Source organism: Colobus angolensis, unplaced genomic scaffold (assembly GCF_000951035.1).
Source record: "Colobus angolensis palliatus isolate OR3802 unplaced genomic scaffold, Cang.pa_1.0 Scaffold170, whole genome shotgun sequence".
In the NCBI taxonomy this organism is placed as follows: Eukaryota; Metazoa; Chordata; class Mammalia; order Primates; family Cercopithecidae; genus Colobus; species Colobus angolensis.
In genome coordinates this window covers 3,265,558-3,285,557 of record NW_012114822.1, presented here as the reverse complement: position 1 = coordinate 3,285,557, position 20,000 = coordinate 3,265,558, and the positions used below count along the sequence as shown (strand labels likewise).

The following is a 20,000-nucleotide window of genomic DNA, read 5'->3' as shown; positions in this document are numbered from 1 at the left end:
GGACTTTGAATTTTAATTCATAATGACAAGAAAATTTGATTTTGGAGTTTCATTTCTTTGGACTTCAACTTGCAAGGAAATTTAATTTGGGGACTTTAATTCCTCTCTGGGAAATTCATCATGGAAAGGGGTTTATATTCAAGTCAGGAGCATCTCTAAGTGGTTGGCCTTTTTTATTGAATGATCTCAATGCTATCATTTAACTTCACTGCAGAGCCTCTGATGAGCTGTGCTGGATAAAGTGACTGGATGGAATTTGGAATGGGAAACAGAGTAGGGAATGAGTCTTCAGCAGTGGGTACAGAGGAGCCTTGAGAGCAACGCATTAATCTGATCCATTTTACAGCCTTCTGGGGACATCAGTTGGACTGCCTACCAAAGGCCTCGGGAGGATTGAAAAAGGAAAGGTGGGTGGCTTAGTTGAAGTGATTCAGGAAGGTTGGAAACACCCTGGTGGTGACCAGCCCCCTCCCTGCAAAGACAAAGGCCACACCCCTGGTTTAGTAATGATGAAGGCCAATGAGTTGAGAAAACCAAACCCCGGAAATGTTGTAGGAGCAAGTCCTTCCCTGGCTTCACAACTCCATGCAAAGGAGCCTCCTGTGGCCTCTCTCTGCCCAGCCCCCGTGCCTCTCAGGGCGAGAGCAGCTCAACTGACTAGGGATGGGGAATAGACTAACTGAGCTAACTAACTAACTAGGCTGCTCACTCCTTCTCCCCACTCTCTTCTTTTCAGATCTGCCCACAGGAGAGAATGCAACAGTCCGAGATGTGCTTCCAGGCATGCAGAGAGGCGAGGGCTCACCCCAGGTGCCAAGCCCGCTGCTGTCTGGCCAACTTCCACCTGCATCAAAGGCTATCCACATCGGGGGCTGGCACCAGTGGGCACAGCTGGCTCTCAGACCAACCAAGTCCTACACCCTCTTTATCATGAATAAATGCATGATAAAGACAGTGATATTTTCATCTCTGCCATCTGCCTCTCTTGACTGACTGTGCCCATGGACAAGAAACAAGAAGCATGCCCTGTTGTACCTGGTGACCCTGGTGCCCAACTGTTTGGCTGACCTGTTCTATTGTTTTGTCTTCTAAGCATTTACACTCATCAAATTTTTTTCCTTCTACTTTTATTGGGTTTGTTCTGTCTTTTCTCCCCCCAAACTTAAGTTGAACAATTAAAACAATATCTGAAAGGGTACTTTTCTTCTTCACCAACACAGGCATTTAAAACTGTAAATTCCCCTGTATTCACAATTTCACTTGCATCTCCTAAGTTTTGATATGCAATATTATTTTGTCATTCAGTTTTAAATAATTAGGCATTTCTATTTGAGGTCTTCATTGACCCATGAAATAATTAGGAGCATGTTTTAAAATTTAAAAAAAAAAAGCAGTTCAGAGTGGTTGTAGGGGAGGGAGTGACTGACTTCTGATCTTGTGGCAGTATGACCAAAGAAAGTTATAAAATTATATTTGATACCAATTCTCTCAGTATAGGGTGATGCCTGCTTGGTGAGCTAAAAAATATATATATGAATGATGATCCGTTTCTCTAAGTTTCAAAGTATGCTTTAAAATAATGCATATTCTCTAAATGGGGTGTACAGGTTTTCTCAGATCACCTGTTTAAACTGTATTTTATAATATCCTTATTAATTTATTTCTGTTTGATCATCAATCTACTGAGAAATATGTCTAGATCTCCCAGGATTGTGGGGTTTTGCCAATTTCTCCTTATAAGTCCATCAAGTTCTCCTTCCTATCTTGAGGTTACGTATGTTAGAAGTTCGCGGATTCAGAACTGTTCCTTTTCCTAGTGAATTACTTTCTTGGTTATTGTTTAACAGCCTCCTCGATCCCTAGCGCTGCATTTGCTTTGGGTCTCTGTTGTCAGGTGCCATTGTTAGGCTACTTCCATTTGAGGTCAGTACTTCAACATCACTTTTCCCACCTGCCACTTTCTACCTCGAAAGGCAGCAGTGTTTGAGACCCCAGCTGGGTCCCTTATGAGCTGTGTCACTAACCAAGATGGGGAAACTGACCATCAGTAAAAATACCAACATGTCAGGCGTGTTTCTATTCAATGTAGCTTCAATTTATTAGTTTACAATGATACCGGAAGAAAAAAAAGTCATTGGTCCCCATCCTTGAAGGATGCCAGGGAACCATGTAATTACTTCAGAAATTGGCAAATAAAGGGAAGAATCAAGTATCATCCAGCCTTTCCCATACAAACCGCATCTCAACACAAGCAAAAAGTTGATGCCGGGAAGTTTCCGGCTTTGGAAGCATCCCAGCTAACAAACAAGGGAGGTGTTCCAGAAACAGAACGTCACCGCTGCACAAATGACACAGCAGTGGGCATAGTGGCTGCTGGTGCAACATAAAAAGAAGCAAGCAGATGCCAAGGGTGCAGCGGAGGTGAGGGAGGTGGCACAAACATCACCCGCTACAAAGAATTCTCAAAAACAAAAATAAAACCAAGCATCTAACAATGCATCTAGATCTAACTCCCAATTGACAGGTAAAGAGGGGACAGAACAACACCTTTATGTTACCCCCAGGATACAAAAACAAAATCCAGACTGTGGGGTGGATGCTCTACAGTACAATGTGGCTTCTTCAACAAATACATAAAAAAGAAACAACAGAGACAGGCACGGTGACAGCAACTGCAGACAGAGACTGAAGAGTCACACTGCTCCACGACCAGTATGGACCTTATTTCTGGACAAACTTAAAAAAATGTTATGAGGTTACTAGCAAAACTGTAACGTTGGCTAGATACTTGATGATATTAGGAGTTATGATTTTAGATGGGAAATACCAATTATGTTTTTCAATAAGAATTCTTAATTTTTTAGATACACATAAGGAAATATTCATACATGAAATTATGTAATGTCTGGGATTTGCTTCAAAACAACCCTGGCTTGGGGGAGGACGCTGGGTTGGGAGGTAGCTAAGAGCTGCTGGGGCTGAGGGTCTGCTGCACTGGTTCACCGTGTTATTCTATGTTATATATGTTTTAAACTTTTCATAGTACCACTTTCAAAACATCGACAATTTACACACACAACTCAGCACAGGATGTCTCACCTTTGCCACGCACATGAGTACTCACCAGCATCAAAGGTGCCGTCTCTGCTCACAGGCACGAGGATGTGGGTCAGGGCACCAGAGCCAGGCTGGCCAGCCTCATCCAGCTGGACCAGCTGCAGTCGTGGCGTTGTTGCGGGTGGGAAGCGGTAGAACTGGAAGGTGAAATACACAGTCTTTGGCCATGACATTCCTCGGCAGTCCTGGGCCACTCTGAATCCAACAACAGCTCTGGGTTAATCGAGTATCCATGGCACAGAACCTGAGGGGTCTGATGTGCATTCGCATAAGGGGATGGTCCAGGCACCTTAGTTGCTAGGGCAACAGTAAAGAGGCTGCCATGGTCACCAACAGAACCGCTTTGCTGTGCTCTCAGCAAGCCGGCCAGACAGCAGCACTCAAGAGTATAAGGACACTCCTGGCTACAGAAGCTGCCTTCGGAGCTACACTAAGATCTAAGACCTGGACAACACACCAAAGGACCACAGAAGATGGGGCAAAGCAGCTTTCCCAGCATTTAGCACGCCATGGGTGGGTCCCAGCCAAGATAAAACAGATGGCACTCCCGAATCTACTAAGACTGGAGCACAGACAGTTCTGCCAGGTCAGAATCTCAGCAAAGTTTCTCTTCAACACAGGGCATGTGAAAGCCAGATGAGTAACACAGAATATTCAAGCATTTACCTGCTAAAGGCAAGAAACTGTAGCACCATCTCGTTGCTTTGCAGACAATCCGATTCCTCCTTCTGAGGGTTAAACGTCACGGGGTCTGTAGGGTTGACGGCCTCAGCTGGCTGTTTGTTGGCATCCAGAATCTCGGGAAAGCCGGAGGACTGCAGGAGCAGCATGGAGGCTCTCGAGGGCTGCCCTGCAGAGCTGAGACAGAGACTCCTCAGGCAGCCTCCCGGGAACGGGGGCACCCACTGATGCACCTCCCTGTGGAACGCCTGGTGTTCACAAGGTCCAACGGTCTGACGACACAGCACTGCCTGCTTCCATCCCACCCAGACCCACACCTCACCTCCTGGTCTGTGTTCCCGCAACAATAGGGGCATGCAAAGGCGTGAACGGCAGCTCCTGTAACTGTTCAGCAATGGATGTTTCCGGGACCAGGCAGGTCTGGCTCAGGTCAGCTTCCAAGTGGGAGATACCGCCCTCCAACGGGAACTCCTGCTGAACAAAACGAGGGCTTTCGAGTGAGGCCACCAAGGACCCCAACTCCTAACAACCAACGGTGCCCAGATCTAAGGGGATTCATCGATGAATTGCCTCTGGAGGGTTGCCAGCTCTAGCAAATAAAAATACAGAAGGTTCAATTACACTTGAATTTCAGGTAAACAACAAATAATTTTAGTATAACTATGTTCCCTGCAATATTTGGGACATACTTATACCAAAAAAGTATTTGTTGTTTACCTGCAGTCCAAATTTAACTGGGCATCCTATATTTCACGTGGCAACCCAATCTGTGAGTTGAGAAGCAGTGAGGAAGGAATCCTAATTTTATGAGCAGGTCAGGACCGTGGGAGACATCTGACACCTGAGATGGGAAATTCACATCAAAATATGTTTATAGAACAGGAAGATGAAGCTTCCTCAACACTCCAAGATAAACCATGGCACCAAGCCCCTGGCTGGTGTGTTTGGCCAGTCTTTTGTCCTCACAGCCCCTGAACCTTCCTGTCATTCACTCGTATTCCACCTCCACTCCCCTCCAAGGCCGAGGCAGGCCTCTCAGCAAGGAGCTGGCTTGGGAGTTGGGAATGTGCTCTCTCAAGCTTCATTCCCAGGCTTTCTGTTCCAGTCCAGAGGAAACCAGGTCATTCTCACACACCATGTCTCAGGCACCAGTAATAAAAAGCTAGGCAAGTTCTTCACAAACACACGAGCCCCAGAGATGCTTTAGATAAGGCGGCAGAGACTCATGGTGCTAGAAGTGTTTTCAGACAAGGAATTAAAAGAAACTATTTTTCCTCAACATAACTCCAGTTAGGACCCGAGATGCGGTTTGCGGGTGAATCAGCTGACTTTGGAAACCAAACTCCACAGGAATTCCCCAAGGCTGGTGGCAATGCGGGCCTATCTTAGCCAGGAGCGCACCCTGAAGCCAGGATGGGGGGGCCCCACTCACCTCCTTTAGCTGCTGACAGCAAGGAGGGTCCCGGGGTGGTGGGTGCCTGTCTCAGCCTCTGTCTACAGATTCAGCCACACCTTCCTTTTACTTTCATGTAGAGACCTAGGGGCAGCTCAGCTTTGTTTTCGTGGGTAGATCACAATCTGAATCAAGTGCCGTGGCATGAAGAACTCACGGGCCACATTCTTCTTTGGTCTCCAAGACAGAATGGTGGCAACTGTCTGAGGCCTCAGAGTAAGCAATGCCCCCCGCCCAACCCACATCCCAGGGAACCTGCAAGGTCTCTGCCACCTAACTGAGGACCAGCACAGCGCAAAAACCCAAAGTGAGGAGCCGTGGAGCCATTCCTTGGTAGAAGGCGAGGCGGGAGGTGGGCAGCACTTACTGCCTGAGACGGGGAGGCCCGAGAGCCATAGGGCAGCTGTGAAGTAGGCCTGGCCAAGCAGTGCTGAGTCGGGGACTGCGGGGAGGCCGTCAGCTGAGAAATCGACAACTGGAAGGAAAGAGAGCACAGGTGAGGGGCTCAGAAACTTGCCAGTCCATCCACAAAGCTCCCAGCATGCACTGGCCACACCGGGGAACGGGGCAGCCCTGGATCCAGCCACGGAAGGGAGTGATGCCTGCAGCCTCCCGGCCAGGGCAGCTCTGGAACCTGGGACCGCTTCTCAAGTTCCTTTATTTAATGACAGAGAGGTGATTCCAGGATCTACCCCAGATCATAATATTTGAATAAGAATATTATTAACAAGGAAAACAAGCAAGAGAGGAGAAAGCATCTCCAGCTACAGGGGCAGCCTGGCCTGTGCCTCTCTGTCCCTTGCCAGCACTGGGCTGAGCACCTCCAAGGCCCTGCCGATTCTAGCCGCCTGCACTCCTGTCCAACAAACCTCCCTGTTAAGGCAATGACCGCCTTGATGCCGAGGGCTGGGGGCCCAGGCACTACTGAAGACACGGATCTCAAACCTGGACTCTAACTCCAGGACACACAGCCAGCACCTGAGACATTCACTGTCAGTAACGACGGCTGGCCCACACCAGGTGCTGGCAGAGAGGCCCCAATGTATGAAGAGGCACTGAGGAACGAATGGGGGGCGGGGTGCATGAAGCATCCCCAGGGGACCCTAGCAGCATCTTCAGGGAGCAGAGGAGATCTCTGGGGCCTGCCCAGCTTCCTCAGACCCCGCAAGGTATTGTGACCACTCAGGGTCACATAGAAACTGCTCCAGGGAAAATGCCAGGCTGGGCCAGCAGGGAAGCCCGGGAGGCCGTCCACAGACTCGTGCCTTTAGGTGAATCCAGTATTCTTCATTCATGATCCAGCTTCCCACTGCAGGTGACACACTAAAGTTGCTTCCTGGAGACAGCCTTGGATACTGAATTAGTCAACTTTTCTAGAAAGTCAATTTTGAGGGTGATGCTGGCAGACAAAGTCATCAGCAGGAACAAGCCACATCTGACCTCACTCGAAATCACACAGCCAAGGCCAGCCTGGCGCCACAGGTGAGCACCGCGGGTGTCTCGGGACTCCAGAATGGCAGCCAAGCAGGAGCTCGGCTCAGACCGCCGGCGGGCAACGGCCCAGCGGGAAGGAGCCTCTCCTCCCACCCAGGAAGTCCCAGCGCCATGGGGATCTGCCCCATCCGACACGCAGCTGCCAGCAGCTCGTGGTTCTCAGAGCAGTGCCAGCCTCCACCAGCATTGGCTGCTTGGCCTACAGGGCCAAGGGTGCCCTGGACACCAACAGCTGCCAGGCACCGCTCCTGGTGGAGCTAGTTTGGAGAGCAAAGAGGGTGAGGACCACACCTCGGTGTCTCTCAGAAAAAGAGAAGGCCATCCAGTCCTGAAAGAGTTGCCACCATGAGATGTAACCGCCAGGGAGACGTGGAGATGCCCTATACAGCAACATAGGAGTTGCAAGCAGTAGCCCCACTAAAAGCCCGCACTGGGAGTGCATAGACAGGGCAGGAGGGGACACCCCGCCGCCGCCAGCAATCCTCCCCAGCCACACAGAAGCACACAGGGAGCAACTGTGCTTAAGCGGGGACAGAGGGTTTTCTTGCAAGTAACTGACTCTGGAATTCTGAAGGAGGCTGTGGGGGGCCTGGACTTACCCCTGGTCCCACAGGCGAGTCCTGCGGGGCAGTGAGACCTCGAGGTGCTGGTGCTGGTGGGCCTAGGAGGAAGCACAGTGGGGCAGGAGAGGGAATGTGTCAGCCTGTGTGGGGGGTGGTGGGTCCCTGGACCCCCAGGTAGTCAGGTCTCCACAGACCTTACCACCTTGTCTGTAACGGGGTGGCTGCTGGTTACTGCTCAGGATCAACAGCAGCGACGGTGCCACCCAAAAGCGTCACTGTCTGTCTAGAGCCTTGGCATGCACCAGCAGCCAGGAGAGGGGGGTGCAGCCAGCCTCGTCCTCGCGGTATGCATCCCTTGTTCTTCCTAGGCCAGGAGGTCCCGCAGCACGGGGTGCCTGGAGCTCCCTAACGCGCTTCTCCTCACCTGTCATCTTTGCATCTTCCTTGCCCGGAAGAGCTGGGGTCTGAGGCTGCCCCGGTCTTGCAGCTCCCTGACTCAGGCTGTCTTGTTAACTGAGAAGCTCCTGAGCAGGAGCTGCCAACCTGGCTCACAGCCTCGCAAACGCCCAGTAAGCACAAGCTGTCCTCCAGGTCCTGCTGAGGATTCTCCATGCGGGCCCGGTAACACTGGGAGGCCCACCTGGGGAGGCAAGGCCAGCCCTTCATGTGGTTCCCCTGGAGCCAGGGACTGAGAACAGCCTTTGCCCTTTATGAGGCCATGGCTGCCTCCCAAGCATCCAGGGGCTGCCTACAGAGCCAGCAGCCTCATCTCAGGGCCACCTGTACCTGCCCAGCCCCGCCTCACCCTAGCTGGCATTTGTGCTGCTTCTGCAACCCCTCCCCAGGCCACATGGACACCTCATGGCCCAGCAGCCCCAGGGCGCTCAGCCCCTGCACCTCAGCAGGAGGAAGCACCAGCATCACTGGAGTCTCTGAAACCCACCAGGCTTCTTATGGTATTCCACATACACCACCATCTGCCTTTGCCTGCCATGACACCACCAAGCCAGACCCTAAGCCCATCCTGACGGGGCCACCTCTGCCCACTCAGAGGCCAGGGTGGGAGCCCCATGCACTGAGTCATCTGCCTGGCTTCCCTGAGGCCCACAGCCCAGACTCCAGCCCATGTCCTGTCCCGGCCTGGCTCATGACAGCCTCCTTCACGGTGACAGGACTCTCCACTGCAGCAGACACCACCACTCCCCATTGGACTTCCAGGATAACCCAGACCTCCGGAGAAATCAGGCTCCCCCATGGCCCTGTCCCACCTCCCATCACCCCCATGTGGCCCACATCTTGGGCCCAGCAGCTCGCCTTCCCTCCCTCTCCTGTGGCCTCTGCTGCCATGAAGGTTGGGCAAACAAATCTCCTGTATGTCCTGGAATCCTGAATTCCTGCAGCTCACAGCACGGGCCGGCACTCACGGGACCTACGGACCAAGCACACAGCACAGAGGCCTGTGACGTCAAACGCCGGGCACTCTGGATAGAGACTGCCCAGTCACTTCCTGTTCCGCTCTGAATCCCAACAAAACAAAAACAACAAGGAAAACGCTGTTGACCAAGGAGAAACCAAATCCAGAAAGCACCGCCCTAACACCAGAGCTGCGCGACCATCAGAGCCAATCCCCGCCGTGCCTCTCCCAGCAGCTCTCGGAACCTATCCAAGGAGGTGCTTCCCCAGCTGCGGGATCTGGTGGAGACTCTGCTAAGGGCCTGTGGTGGGTGGAAGGCAGTGCGGGCAAGGCCAGAGGGAGCCCTCAACCCTCAGAGGATCCAACTGCCCAGCCCGGCGGGCACAGCTCCCAGTCCAACCACCTCCTGGGCAGTGCCCATTTGGCCCGCCCAGCTCCTCTGTAACCAGCCACAGTAACGTGGCTCCAAGGAGCGCAAAGACTCTGGTCAGAGGAACCTGCCCTTCTATAAATGAGCTCACGCACTCGGAGGGAGTTAGCAAATGATCTAGCAAGCTCTGCTTCCCCAGGAAATATCTTCTCACTAAAAGCACAACGCGGATGAGGATTCTGCGGGGACCCAGCTGTCCTCAAAGCCGGTGCCTCTCCCCAGCTTCTCTGAGTGCCTCTTCCAGTCCATTTCAGAGCTCCGTGCAGCAACCCCCTGCCCACCTCCTCCCAGAAACAGCCTGAAAGATGAGACAGCAGAGCGGCAAGTGCAGTTCCACTCTGCTCCTCCATAAATGGGAACTCGGAAAACTCCGCAGGCTGATTTTGATAATGAGGACAAATTGCCGGAAATGGCTCCATTATCTTCAGCAGAGACAGCGGGCACTCAGGGGCCAGCTCTCTGCGCCTGTGTGCGTCCTCTCGGGGAGGAAAACCTGGATGAAAAGTTAAACCTTCCAAGCACATCCGAACTTCTCGCATGCACTTTATTTCCCCATCGTCTCAAATTTGCATACAGCGTGGAAAGTTTTTTCAAGTAACTCTTTATATAATGACTTATGCAATTTTTTCTTCCAAGAGAGTAAACCTACCTAAAAGGCCATTTTAAAAGGCCATTAAAGGTGGCCATTTAAAAAGACACCTGGTGGGAAGCCCAGAGCCCCAGGGCCCCAAACACAGATCCATCCAGTGAAGCACAGCAGGAAGAGATACACCAGGGCCACGAAGTAACTCAGTTTTGAATCTCTTTGTTTTAATGTTCGATGTGGTTATGGGTTAAGGTGCTTCCCAAACTACACTCTCAGTCCTGCCCAGAGGACAGCGTGGCCGCCAGGGAGCACCCGCTGTACTCCAGGCCCCAGGAGTCTCCAAAAACCATGGTGGAGTCTGGGAAGCCTGACTTCCGCCACATAACAGGACTCAGCTGACAAGCATCTGGGTCAGCAACTGAACCGGGAGCAGCATGCGCATGCACAGGACACAGGAAGGAGCAGCTGTGGTGAGCAGACGGACAAGCACAAGGCTGTCTGGGGCAGCGCTGCGACAACAGCAAATCATCATCAGACACACCCAGGCGCTCCTGCAAATGGAAGCTACCTCAGCAGAACCCGGCAGATCCTGCGTGGGGCAGGGGAGCAATGGGATAGGAGGAGGCCAGCCAGTGTGTGCGGACCCGGGAAGGCAGCCGAGGCAAGTTAAAAAGTGACTAGAGGCCGGGCACAGTGGCTCACGCCTATAATCCCAGCACTTGAGAGGCCGAGACGGGCGGATCACGAAGTCAGGAGATCAAGACCATCCTGGCTAACACAGTGAAACCCCATCTCTACTAAAAATACAACAAATTAGCCGGGCATGGTGGTGGGCACCTGTAGTCCCAGCTACTTGGGAGGCTGAGGCAGGAGAATGGCGTGAACCCGGGAGGCAGAGCTTGCAGTGAGCTGAGATCCCGCCACTGCACTCCGACCTAGGTGACAGCCAGACTCTGCCTCAAAAACAATAAAATAAAAAACAAACAAAGGTGACTAGAGCAGGTTAATTTGCATAGCCATGAAGGAGAGGCCCTCCCGCACCAGTGCCTAGGACGGTAACAAGGCAGGAGTCTCTCCAAACCACAGCACTCCAGATCAGGGACACCTGCCTGACAACAAGCCGACTTGCTGTGCTCCCCCAACCCCCACAAAAAGCCCTTGTCCCCAAGGGTCTTTGTTTCTAGACAGCTTATGTAAATGTCTCCTATTTGGTTTTAAAATCTCTCCTTTGCTCCAAGCCCCCAGAGGCACCTACAGTCTGACCCTGCACACACAGCCCAGGCTACAACACCCTGCTAGCCCCAAAGCAACTTCACTGTGGAGAGTCTGTGCCGTGGCTCATTTCAGGTTGACAACATTAGAGAGAAAAATGAAAGAAACCCACAGTGTATGCAGGCGTGCTGGCAAATTTGTGGTAACCACGCCCATTAGACATGCTAGGAAACGTATCTGTCCATTACCCGTAAAACTTAAAGTAAATTAAAATTTAGTTTCACAGTCATTATAAGACACACCTGTAGGTCCCTGACGGAGCCTGAAGTAGTAACACAGCACAGAGCGGAAAGCTGAGACCTCCACGGCAAGCAGCACAATCAGGTGCCTCTCCCAACACGGAGCCCCTCCGTTCACACCCCTGTGGCAGAGGCCTGGGCTCCCTCACTGGGAGGGGGAATCAGTGACTGAGCCACCACAGGACCCTGGTTTCAGGGAAATAACCTGGTGTTAAGAAGAAGAGCACAGAGCCTGGCCAACATGGTGAAGCCCCGTCTCTACTAAAAATACAAAAATTAGCCAGACATGGTGGCGCGTGCCTGTAATCCTAGCTACTCGGGAGGCTGAGGCAGGAGAATTGTTTGAACCCAGGAGGCGGAGGTTGCGGTGTGCAGAGATCACGCCACTGTACTCCACTCTGGGCAAAAAGAGTTAGACTCCATCTCAATAAAAAAAAAAGAAAGCACAGAGACTCAGCTCTTCCTTGGCTGCTCCAAGAAGCTCGTGGCCAGCGGGGCCCTGAGATGGGGTCGCCAGCACACACCTCTGGCCCGGAGCCAGCTCTGAGAAGAGCAGGAAGAGACGAAGTCACTGGTTTCCCGGGACACCAGAGCCGACTGTGGTCCAGAAATGGTCCACATGGATTGCCAGAGATGAAGAAAAACTTAGACTTCCCACCGCGGCAGGTTGTGCCACCTTTCTGAAGATTCCTTTTCCCTGATGCTCTATCACTCTCCAGTCTCCACTTGCTGAAAACCTCAGTCAACAAAATCTCAAGTGTCTACTTTTCTGTCAATTTAGCTTCAAGAAACTCAAAAGCCCTGCACTCAACTATAGCGCAGGCCTCAGGAGGCAAGGCAGGGCCTGCACTCCGACCCCAACCCTGGGAGGGCCACACGTCCCACCTGGTCACACACAGCGTCTTCACACTGCCTCTGCACTCGCCTGGAGGCGGACCTGCAAGAGGACGCAACCCACACACATCTACACGCAAGAGAGAGGGTCACGCCCTCAAGCCCACGGCTCTCAGCATTGTGGGTGAGTTGAACGGCAGAAGTTATATGGTGAAAAATAATGCTCACACATGCTCACAAGGACAAGATTCCTCAGAATTCCTCCTTCCTCCACCCCCAGGGAGATAATTCTATACATAAGGCAGAGAACAGAAAGAACACTGTTACCCAGAGTAATAATACCACTAAAATCACAGCCCAAAACAGAGGAAGGAGCTCTCCAGCCAAGCCCATGGCCACCAGGCATGCAGCTCCCCACAAAGGAAGCGCACTGGGCTTCACTTCTTCATCACCCATGCGGGCCAGGAGATGAACAGGGATGGGGCTGGGGCAGAAGGCGGCCGCCCCACCAGCAACCCTCTCTCACTTCCCACGTCACCTCACCAGACAGATTAAAAGTACTGACTACCAGCTAGACATGGTAGCTCGTGCCTGTAATCCCAGCACTTTGGGAGGCCAAGGCAGGACTGTTTGAGTCCAGAAATTCGAGATTAGCCTGAGCAACATGGCAAAATCTCATCTATACAAAAAAAAAAAAAAAAAAGGCCTGGTGTGGTGGCACGCATCTGTGGTCCCAGCTACATGGTAGGCAGAGGTGGGAGGATCGCTTGGGCCTGGAAGGTAGAAGCCACAGTGAGCCGTGACTGCGCCACTGCACTCCAGCCTGGGCAACAGAGTGAGATCTTCTCTCAAGAAAATAAAAAGTACTGACTACACGAAGGGGTCCCGGAGCTGCCGGGCTGCAGTGTCCATGTCCTGACCTAGGGTTTCACTGAGCAGCTATCTATCCCCTCAAGCCACATAACCTTTCAATATGCATGCAGTGTTGCCAATTAAAAAGTGAAAATAGAAGCAAGGGGAAAGGAAGGATGTGTTTTGACCACCTCTACTTTCCCATGTCCACGGATTCATTTTCCAACAAACATTTTATCAGACGCCTGCACTATGACAGGACCATAGAAAGAAATGAAGATAAGGAAACAGCTCAATGGAGGACGGGGCTGTGGTCTTCACTGAGGCGTCTTCCTAGGCTGAAGGGAGAACGGGCCTCTCGAGACATCAGGACACATGCATGGAGGCCAACGTGTCCTTTCTGGAAACGTGAACAGGGTCGTGAACGGGGTCCCCACAGCACCAGTCCCCTGTGGCCCAACTTCCCCAGCAGGAGCCAGGTGGACCCCCCGCTCCGCCCTGAAACGCACCTGTCCTCCTGGGCCTGGCTGTGCTGCCAACCTGCCACTGAGCAAACTGGGGTCAGCAGAGGGCTGGATGAGGGGTCTTCACAGAGGAAAATACTCATTTCACTGAGCAACTGCCCAGCTGAGCAAAGCTGCCTGCCTTTAACTATTGGGTCAGCAATTCTGTGGGAGAGAGAAGTCCTGAGGGAGGAGGGAGGGGGGCAGCATGAAGAGGCTGTTGCTTAGCAACTCATGGCCGCTGACGGAAGGCAGGGATGGGCCAGGCCTTGGGCCTTGGGTCTTGTGGGTAGAGTGTGGCCCTGCTATGAACAGGGGTAAACAGATGGCCCCGAAAGGCAGGGGAAAAGGAAGGACCATCGCTAGTAAAGATGCAGTCTCTGGGGTTTCAAGAAGGGTCGCAAAAAGCAGCTTCCTATCATCAGGCCGTGAAAATAAAGGAGAGTCCGTATCCAGCGGTACGCTAGACACTCAGAATTCACATGGCAGACCCACCTGAACGGCCTTTATTCCTAACTGTCTGTAGCTAAAAACTCATTCTTCCTACGAGTTTGAAAACAGGAATCGGAAAATGAGCAAAACCTAAGCAGAGATCAAGGGACAACTGGATGATGAGTGAGCACAGGACTCCGTGCTGCAGGAGTCCAGATCACAGGCAGCCCAGGAACAGGGGGGGTTCCGTGACTTGCCAGAGTCCTAAGCTGGGGTCACCTCCCTTACCAAAGCCTTGCTCTGACCCACTCTCCCACTAATTCTCCAGCAAAATGCACCCTTACCACCTGCACACAAACTCCCATTCCTTGGTTAGAGGGTGGCCAAAAAGCTGTTCCATGGCCTTAGACTCTCCCCCACCACCATGTAATTGACTGAACCACCCTGACCCAGGGCAAGGGAGCCGCTATCTGTAGGAGAGGATGTTCCAGACCAGCTAGCAGCACAGCAGGCACCATCGGGGCAGGACTCTAACTCCACGTGTCCTGGGAAACACCACAATTACATGTTTGCAATGATCCCTTCTACATGGCTGTTTTCAAATCTATTAAGCAAACAAACCAAAATTCTGACACCACCAGAAGAAAGTTCGAAAGCAAAATATGGGTCAGGGAAATTCCAAGTTACAAAAAAATAAAGACTGGGTGCCCTCTAGCGGCTCAATGCAACTCTTCCATGGTAAAAGATGAATGAACCTTTGCTCCCTTGCAATGTTACAGAGAAAATAAAAAGGGATTATTCATAACCGAGAGCCAAAGTACCTCACTTAAAGTGACAGCCGCATATCATTAAGATCTCCAAAGGAACCATGTAAGTTGGTGAAATACTGAAGTATGAAAAGTTTCCATCATAAGTTAAACACTAGTGGATATTTAAGTCTTTTATACTGGGTTTTGAGAGACAATGTCTTCCGATGCTTGGAACCTAGGCTGAAGGTAATCATTTAATGTGACATGAATGCAGCCATAAATCCAAATTAAATAAACCCAGTGAAATCAGGGTCCATCCATGTAGATTTGCTGGTCCCCAAACAGCGACTGAGAAGTAGATTATGCTGCTACAGCTCATTTGCACCACCGTTCGACTCCTGGGCCTTCCAATAACCAAGGCATACTCCTCTCTGCCAAGGATATGACAGTAAATCTTCTGGTGAGGAACTCAAAGCATTGTTCCCAACAGCTCTGCATCTTAAGAAGTCAAGCTAGGCTGGGTGTGGTGGCTCATGCCTGTAATCCCAGCACTCTGGGGCCGAGGTGGGTGGATCACCTGAGGTCGGGAGTTCAAGAGCAGCCTGGCCAACATGGCGAAACCCCATCTCTACTAAAAGCACAGCAGGCTTCTAGAAGGACAGGCTGCTTCTCACCTGTCTTTGTCCTTCTCAAACAAAAGAAAGAGTGGGAAAGAGTGGCAGGAACTACTCAAGTCTATGCATTCGTTGACGGCAAAATGCAAAGCTGGGATCGGGAGACCAAGAGCCCCAACCCAGGGGCAGCCACGATCTGCCAGTTTCACCCACCCTGAATCCATACTCTCTTCTGGTGGTTTTCCTTTAGGGAATCACCCTCCCAGCCCTTAACCATACAGTCAGGGGTGGGCCCAACCCCCGTACCAAGAAAGGTGTGTGACCAAGACCAACTGTCCCCACCCCCATCCCCATCCCCATCCCCATCAGGGGTTACACGGTAAAGACAGGAGGACTCCCACTGGAACAACTGACTCAGTCAGGGCCCTTCTGTTGGGATTCCTAAGCCTAGGATTACCTGGGAGCTCCTGGGCTCACCGTGTGGAACAGCTCTACCTGGAAAGAAGCCAACAATGAAGAAAGGAGAGCTTAAAGGGGAGGGGAAGGGGAGGGGCATAGGGGAGAGAGGTGAACAGATGGAGTCTTAATGGCATCCTTTGAGTGCCGAGATCCAGCCATGCCTAACATCAGCTCTACCTCTAGGCTTTTCTGACACATGAGCCAATACATTCTCTTTTGTTGAAGCTATTTTGAGTCAGGTTTCTATCCCTCGTATATTAAAGGGTTTTGGTTAATTCATTTACTCTACAAATATGGACGGAATGCTTGACTGTGGGCTAGGACTCATCAGGCAATGTACAGATGAATGAAACAGTCCCCACCATGAGCTGCTTCAATGATAGACTCTCCAGTGTGGAGCAAATAAATGCACCAACTATCCCCACCTCTTTATCTTCCAGGCATAAGATGAGTCAGTTCCCAGTCCCCTTGTGACTTGGGAGGCCACGTGGCTACTTCCAACCAGGGAGAAGGAGAAGAGACATGTGCCATTTCTGGGCCAGAGCAGTAACTGATGGTACAAGATCCGCCCAAGGCCTCCCTTTCCTGCTGGCGCAACCCAACAATATTCAAGACAGCGAACACCCTCTGCGACCAGGATGAACAGAGCCACCACCAACTGCAATGCGCACACAGCGAGGGTGAGAAATAAATCTTTTTATTTTAAGCTACCGAGATCTGGAGATTATTTGTTACCATAGCAAATTCGACTAATACCCTCTAAGAAGAGTGGCAGGGAAGGAAGGAATCAGACAATACACAAGGATATAAAATAAAAGGTGGTATCTGCAAAGGGCTGCAGGATGCTGAAAACAAAGCTCTGCCATGGACAAGAACCCTCTGCAGGGCTTTACAGATGAGTACAGGTTTCCCTAAGAGAGGGCGAGGAAAGTTAGTTTGACACATGCCTTTTTAAATGCGGGAATATGAGTACAGGTTTCCATAAGAGAGGGCGAGGAAAGTTTAACACATGCCTTTTTAAATGCGGGAATATTTAAAGACATTTTCAAGTTGTAGGTAAAAAGGAAATAAAAATGGAACTCAACGATGTAGGAAACAACACTCCGAATCAAAACCTGTGAAATGGGATAAAAGATGTACTTCGAAGAAAATTGCAGAATCTTAAATGATTTTATTACTAAACACAATAAGAAAATAAGCTAAGAATTCCACTTTTCCAAAGTGGGTGAAGTTAATAAAGATAAAATATAGAATTAATTTCAGATTAAAAATTAATGACTTAAAAACAAGAGAACCAATAAGTAAAAGTAATAGCTGATTCTTTGAAGAGACTAATGAAATATACAAACCTCTCATAAGCCTGACCGAAAAAGGAAGAGTCCTCCCAAGATAGAAAGCGAAGGAAGAAATCTAATCACAGGCGCCTACTGAATGTTTAAATTAGTTACAGACTTTATCCCAGCATCCTTGTAAATTAAAGGAAATTGGCCATTTGTTTTAGAGGATGTGTATCCCAAAAGTTAACACAAGATGAGGTGGAAAGCATAAATAGATCAATAACCATGAAAAGAAATGTAATTGGTTGCCAAAAATTCCTTCAATGGTTTCACAGAAGTTTTATCAGACCTTCAAGAAACAGGTCTTGCCTTTTGTTTAAACTATTTTAAAGCCCAGAAAAAGATGGACAGCTTCCTCCCGATTATGACATGACAAGAAAAAGCTACAGAACAGGAGTCTGCAAACTATGGTCCACAGAGTGATTCAGCTCACAATCTGTGTGTATCAATAAAGTTTTATTAGAACACAGCCACATTCATTCATTAACATACGACCTATATATACCAGCAGAGATGAGTAGCCGTGATGGAGACCATCTGGCCCACAAAGCCTAAAATATTTGCTATTTGGACTTTACAGAAAAAGTTTGCTGACCTCTTCTATAATTGGGCCTCGATTATAGAAACAGAAATCCCAAACACAAGTTAATCACATCAAGATGGACATAACTGTAAAAACTCCCCACAAGTCATTCTCTCTTTTTTAATACTTTCTTTGAACAGTTTTTTAGATTCTCAGCAGTACTGAGGAGAAGGTACAGAGTGTTCCCACAGTGCCCTGTCCCCACACACAGCTCTCCTCACTAACATCCCACAGCAGATAGCATGTGATTCTTCTTGCTACCTAATGTTTTGGTAGTTTGTTGTCTGTTTTTAAAGCTCCACTGGGACAGGAGCCTAACCAAGTACCTGGCACATCACAGACTCTCCGCAAGTCTTTGCTGAATGGAGTGGGGGAAGGAGAAAAGGAGAACCACCTGAACAAGCCCTATCTGAGTCAACATGCCCTAAAGTGCTTGCAGAATGGCTAATATAAAATGGTAGAAGCGTAGCCAACACTGAGCTTTCTGGGCCTACCCAGAATCTACTTTCCTGGATGCAGTCAGGACCAGCTGTGTTTGTTTGTCTGTTTGTGGGGTTTTGTTTTTGTTTTTGTTTTTTAGAGACAAAGTCTGGCTCTGATGCCCAGGCTACAGTTCACTGATGTGATCATAGCTCACTGCAGCCTCAAACTCCTGGGTTCAAGCAATCCTCCTGCCTCAGCCTCCCAAGTAGCTGAGACTACAGGCACATGCTACCACACCCAGCGACTGCATGCATGCATCTATCTATCTATCTATCTATCTATCTATCTACAGAGTCTCACTCTATCGCCCAGGCTGGAGTGCAGTGGTGCGATCTCGGCTCACTGCAACCTCTGCCTCCCAGGTTCAAGAGATTCTCCTGCCTCAGCCTCCCAAGAGGCTGGGACCACAGGTGCGTGCCACCACGTCCAGCTAATTTTTTGTATTTTTAGTAGAGATAGGGTTTCAACGTGTTAGCCAGGATAGTTTCAATCTCCTGACCTCGGTGATATACCCACCTCAGCCTCCCAAAGTGCTGGGATTACAGGCATGAGCCACTGTGCCCGGCCTTAAGTTTTTTGTAGAGTCAGGGTCTTACTATGTTGCCCAGGCTGCTCTCAAACTCTTAGCCTCAAGCCATCCTCCCACCTCAGCCTCCCAACGTGCTGGGATTATAGGTGTGAGCCACTGCGCCCATCCAGGGATAGCTGTTTTTACCCATCAGAGACTCTGGGATCCAGAGCAGCTCCGTGGAGATGTGCTGCAGCTGCTCCTGCCCTGGTGGGCCCCTTCCTCCAGTAAGATTTTGGGCCAGTGTTAAATGAACCAGTAGTTGAAGGGGTACGTACATGTGGTCGCTTCCCTCAATGCTGCCAACCAGAAGAACCACAGTGGCAGTGGCAGAGGGACAATGTTATTAATCACCCAGCAATCGCTGGGCATCTGCTCCACGCCAGGCAGCCCCGAGCACCTAGACATATCTTTACTCATTTCATCCTCTCCACAATCCTTTGCTATCCTTTGTCCATTTTTCTTTTCTGTTGTTTATCTGCTTCTTATTGATTTGGAGGAGCTCTTTCTGTAATCTTTCTGATCTTCTCATCTTACTTCCTTCATTAATTTTTAATGGTCATATGTATTGCAAATATCTTTGGGTCTGAGGTCTGTCTTCTAACTTTGTTTACAGAGTCTTTTCTCACACAAAAGTTTTATATTTTAATGTAATCTTATTTCTCAATCTTCTCTTTTTGGTTTATGCTTTGTCTATCTTGCTTAAGAAGGCCTTCCTTGTAGGTCTCTAAGGACTTGCTTTATGAATCTAAGTGCTCCTGTATTGGGTGTATATATTTAGGATAGTTAGCTCTTCTTGTTGAATTGATCCCTTTACCAATATGTAATGGCCTTCTTTGTCTCTTTTGATCTTTGCTGGTTTAAAGTCTGTTTTATCAGAGACGAGGATTGCAACCCCTGCTTTTTTTTTTATTTTCCATTTGCTTGGTAGATCTTCCTCCATCCCTTTATTTTGACGCTATGTGTGTCTCTGCACATGAGATGGGTCACGCTACCTGACTTCAAACTATACTAAAAGGCTGCAGTAACCAAAACAGCATAGTACTGGTACCAAAACAGAAATATAGACCAATGGAACATCCCTCAGAAATAATACCACACATCTACAATCATCTGATCGATCTTTGACAAACCTGACAAAAACAAGAAACGGGGAAAGGATTTCCTATTTAACAAATGGTGCTAGGAAAACTGGCTAGCCATATGTAGAAAGCTGAAACTGGATCCCTTCCTTACACCGTATAATAAAATTAATTCAAGATTGATTAAAGACTTAAATGTTAGACCTAAAACCATAAAACCCCTAAAAGAAAACCTAGGCAATACCATTCAGGACA

At 49.8% G+C, this 20,000-nt stretch overlaps 1 protein-coding gene across 3 annotated transcripts in view; it reads right to left on the bottom strand.

Moving 5' to 3' along the window:
• Nucleotides 1-20,000, bottom strand: part of NPHP4 (nephronophthisis 4) — a 131,724-nt gene that overhangs the window by 39,098 nt on the left and 72,626 nt on the right. The window contains exons 11-15 of one of the 3 annotated variants that reach the window (XM_011938285.1): nt 7,345-7,406; nt 5,619-5,726; nt 4,121-4,272; nt 3,784-3,975; nt 3,125-3,312 (exon numbers count right to left, since the gene is read on the bottom strand). In XM_011938285.1, the coding sequence (XP_011793675.1) occupies nt 3,125-3,312; nt 3,784-3,975; nt 4,121-4,272; nt 5,619-5,726; nt 7,345-7,406 (702 nt within the window). The remainder of the gene's footprint in view (nt 1-3,124; nt 3,313-3,783; nt 3,976-4,120; nt 4,273-5,618; nt 5,727-7,344; nt 7,407-20,000) is intronic. The other 2 variants (XM_011938286.1, XM_011938287.1) reach the window with 2 other exon arrangements.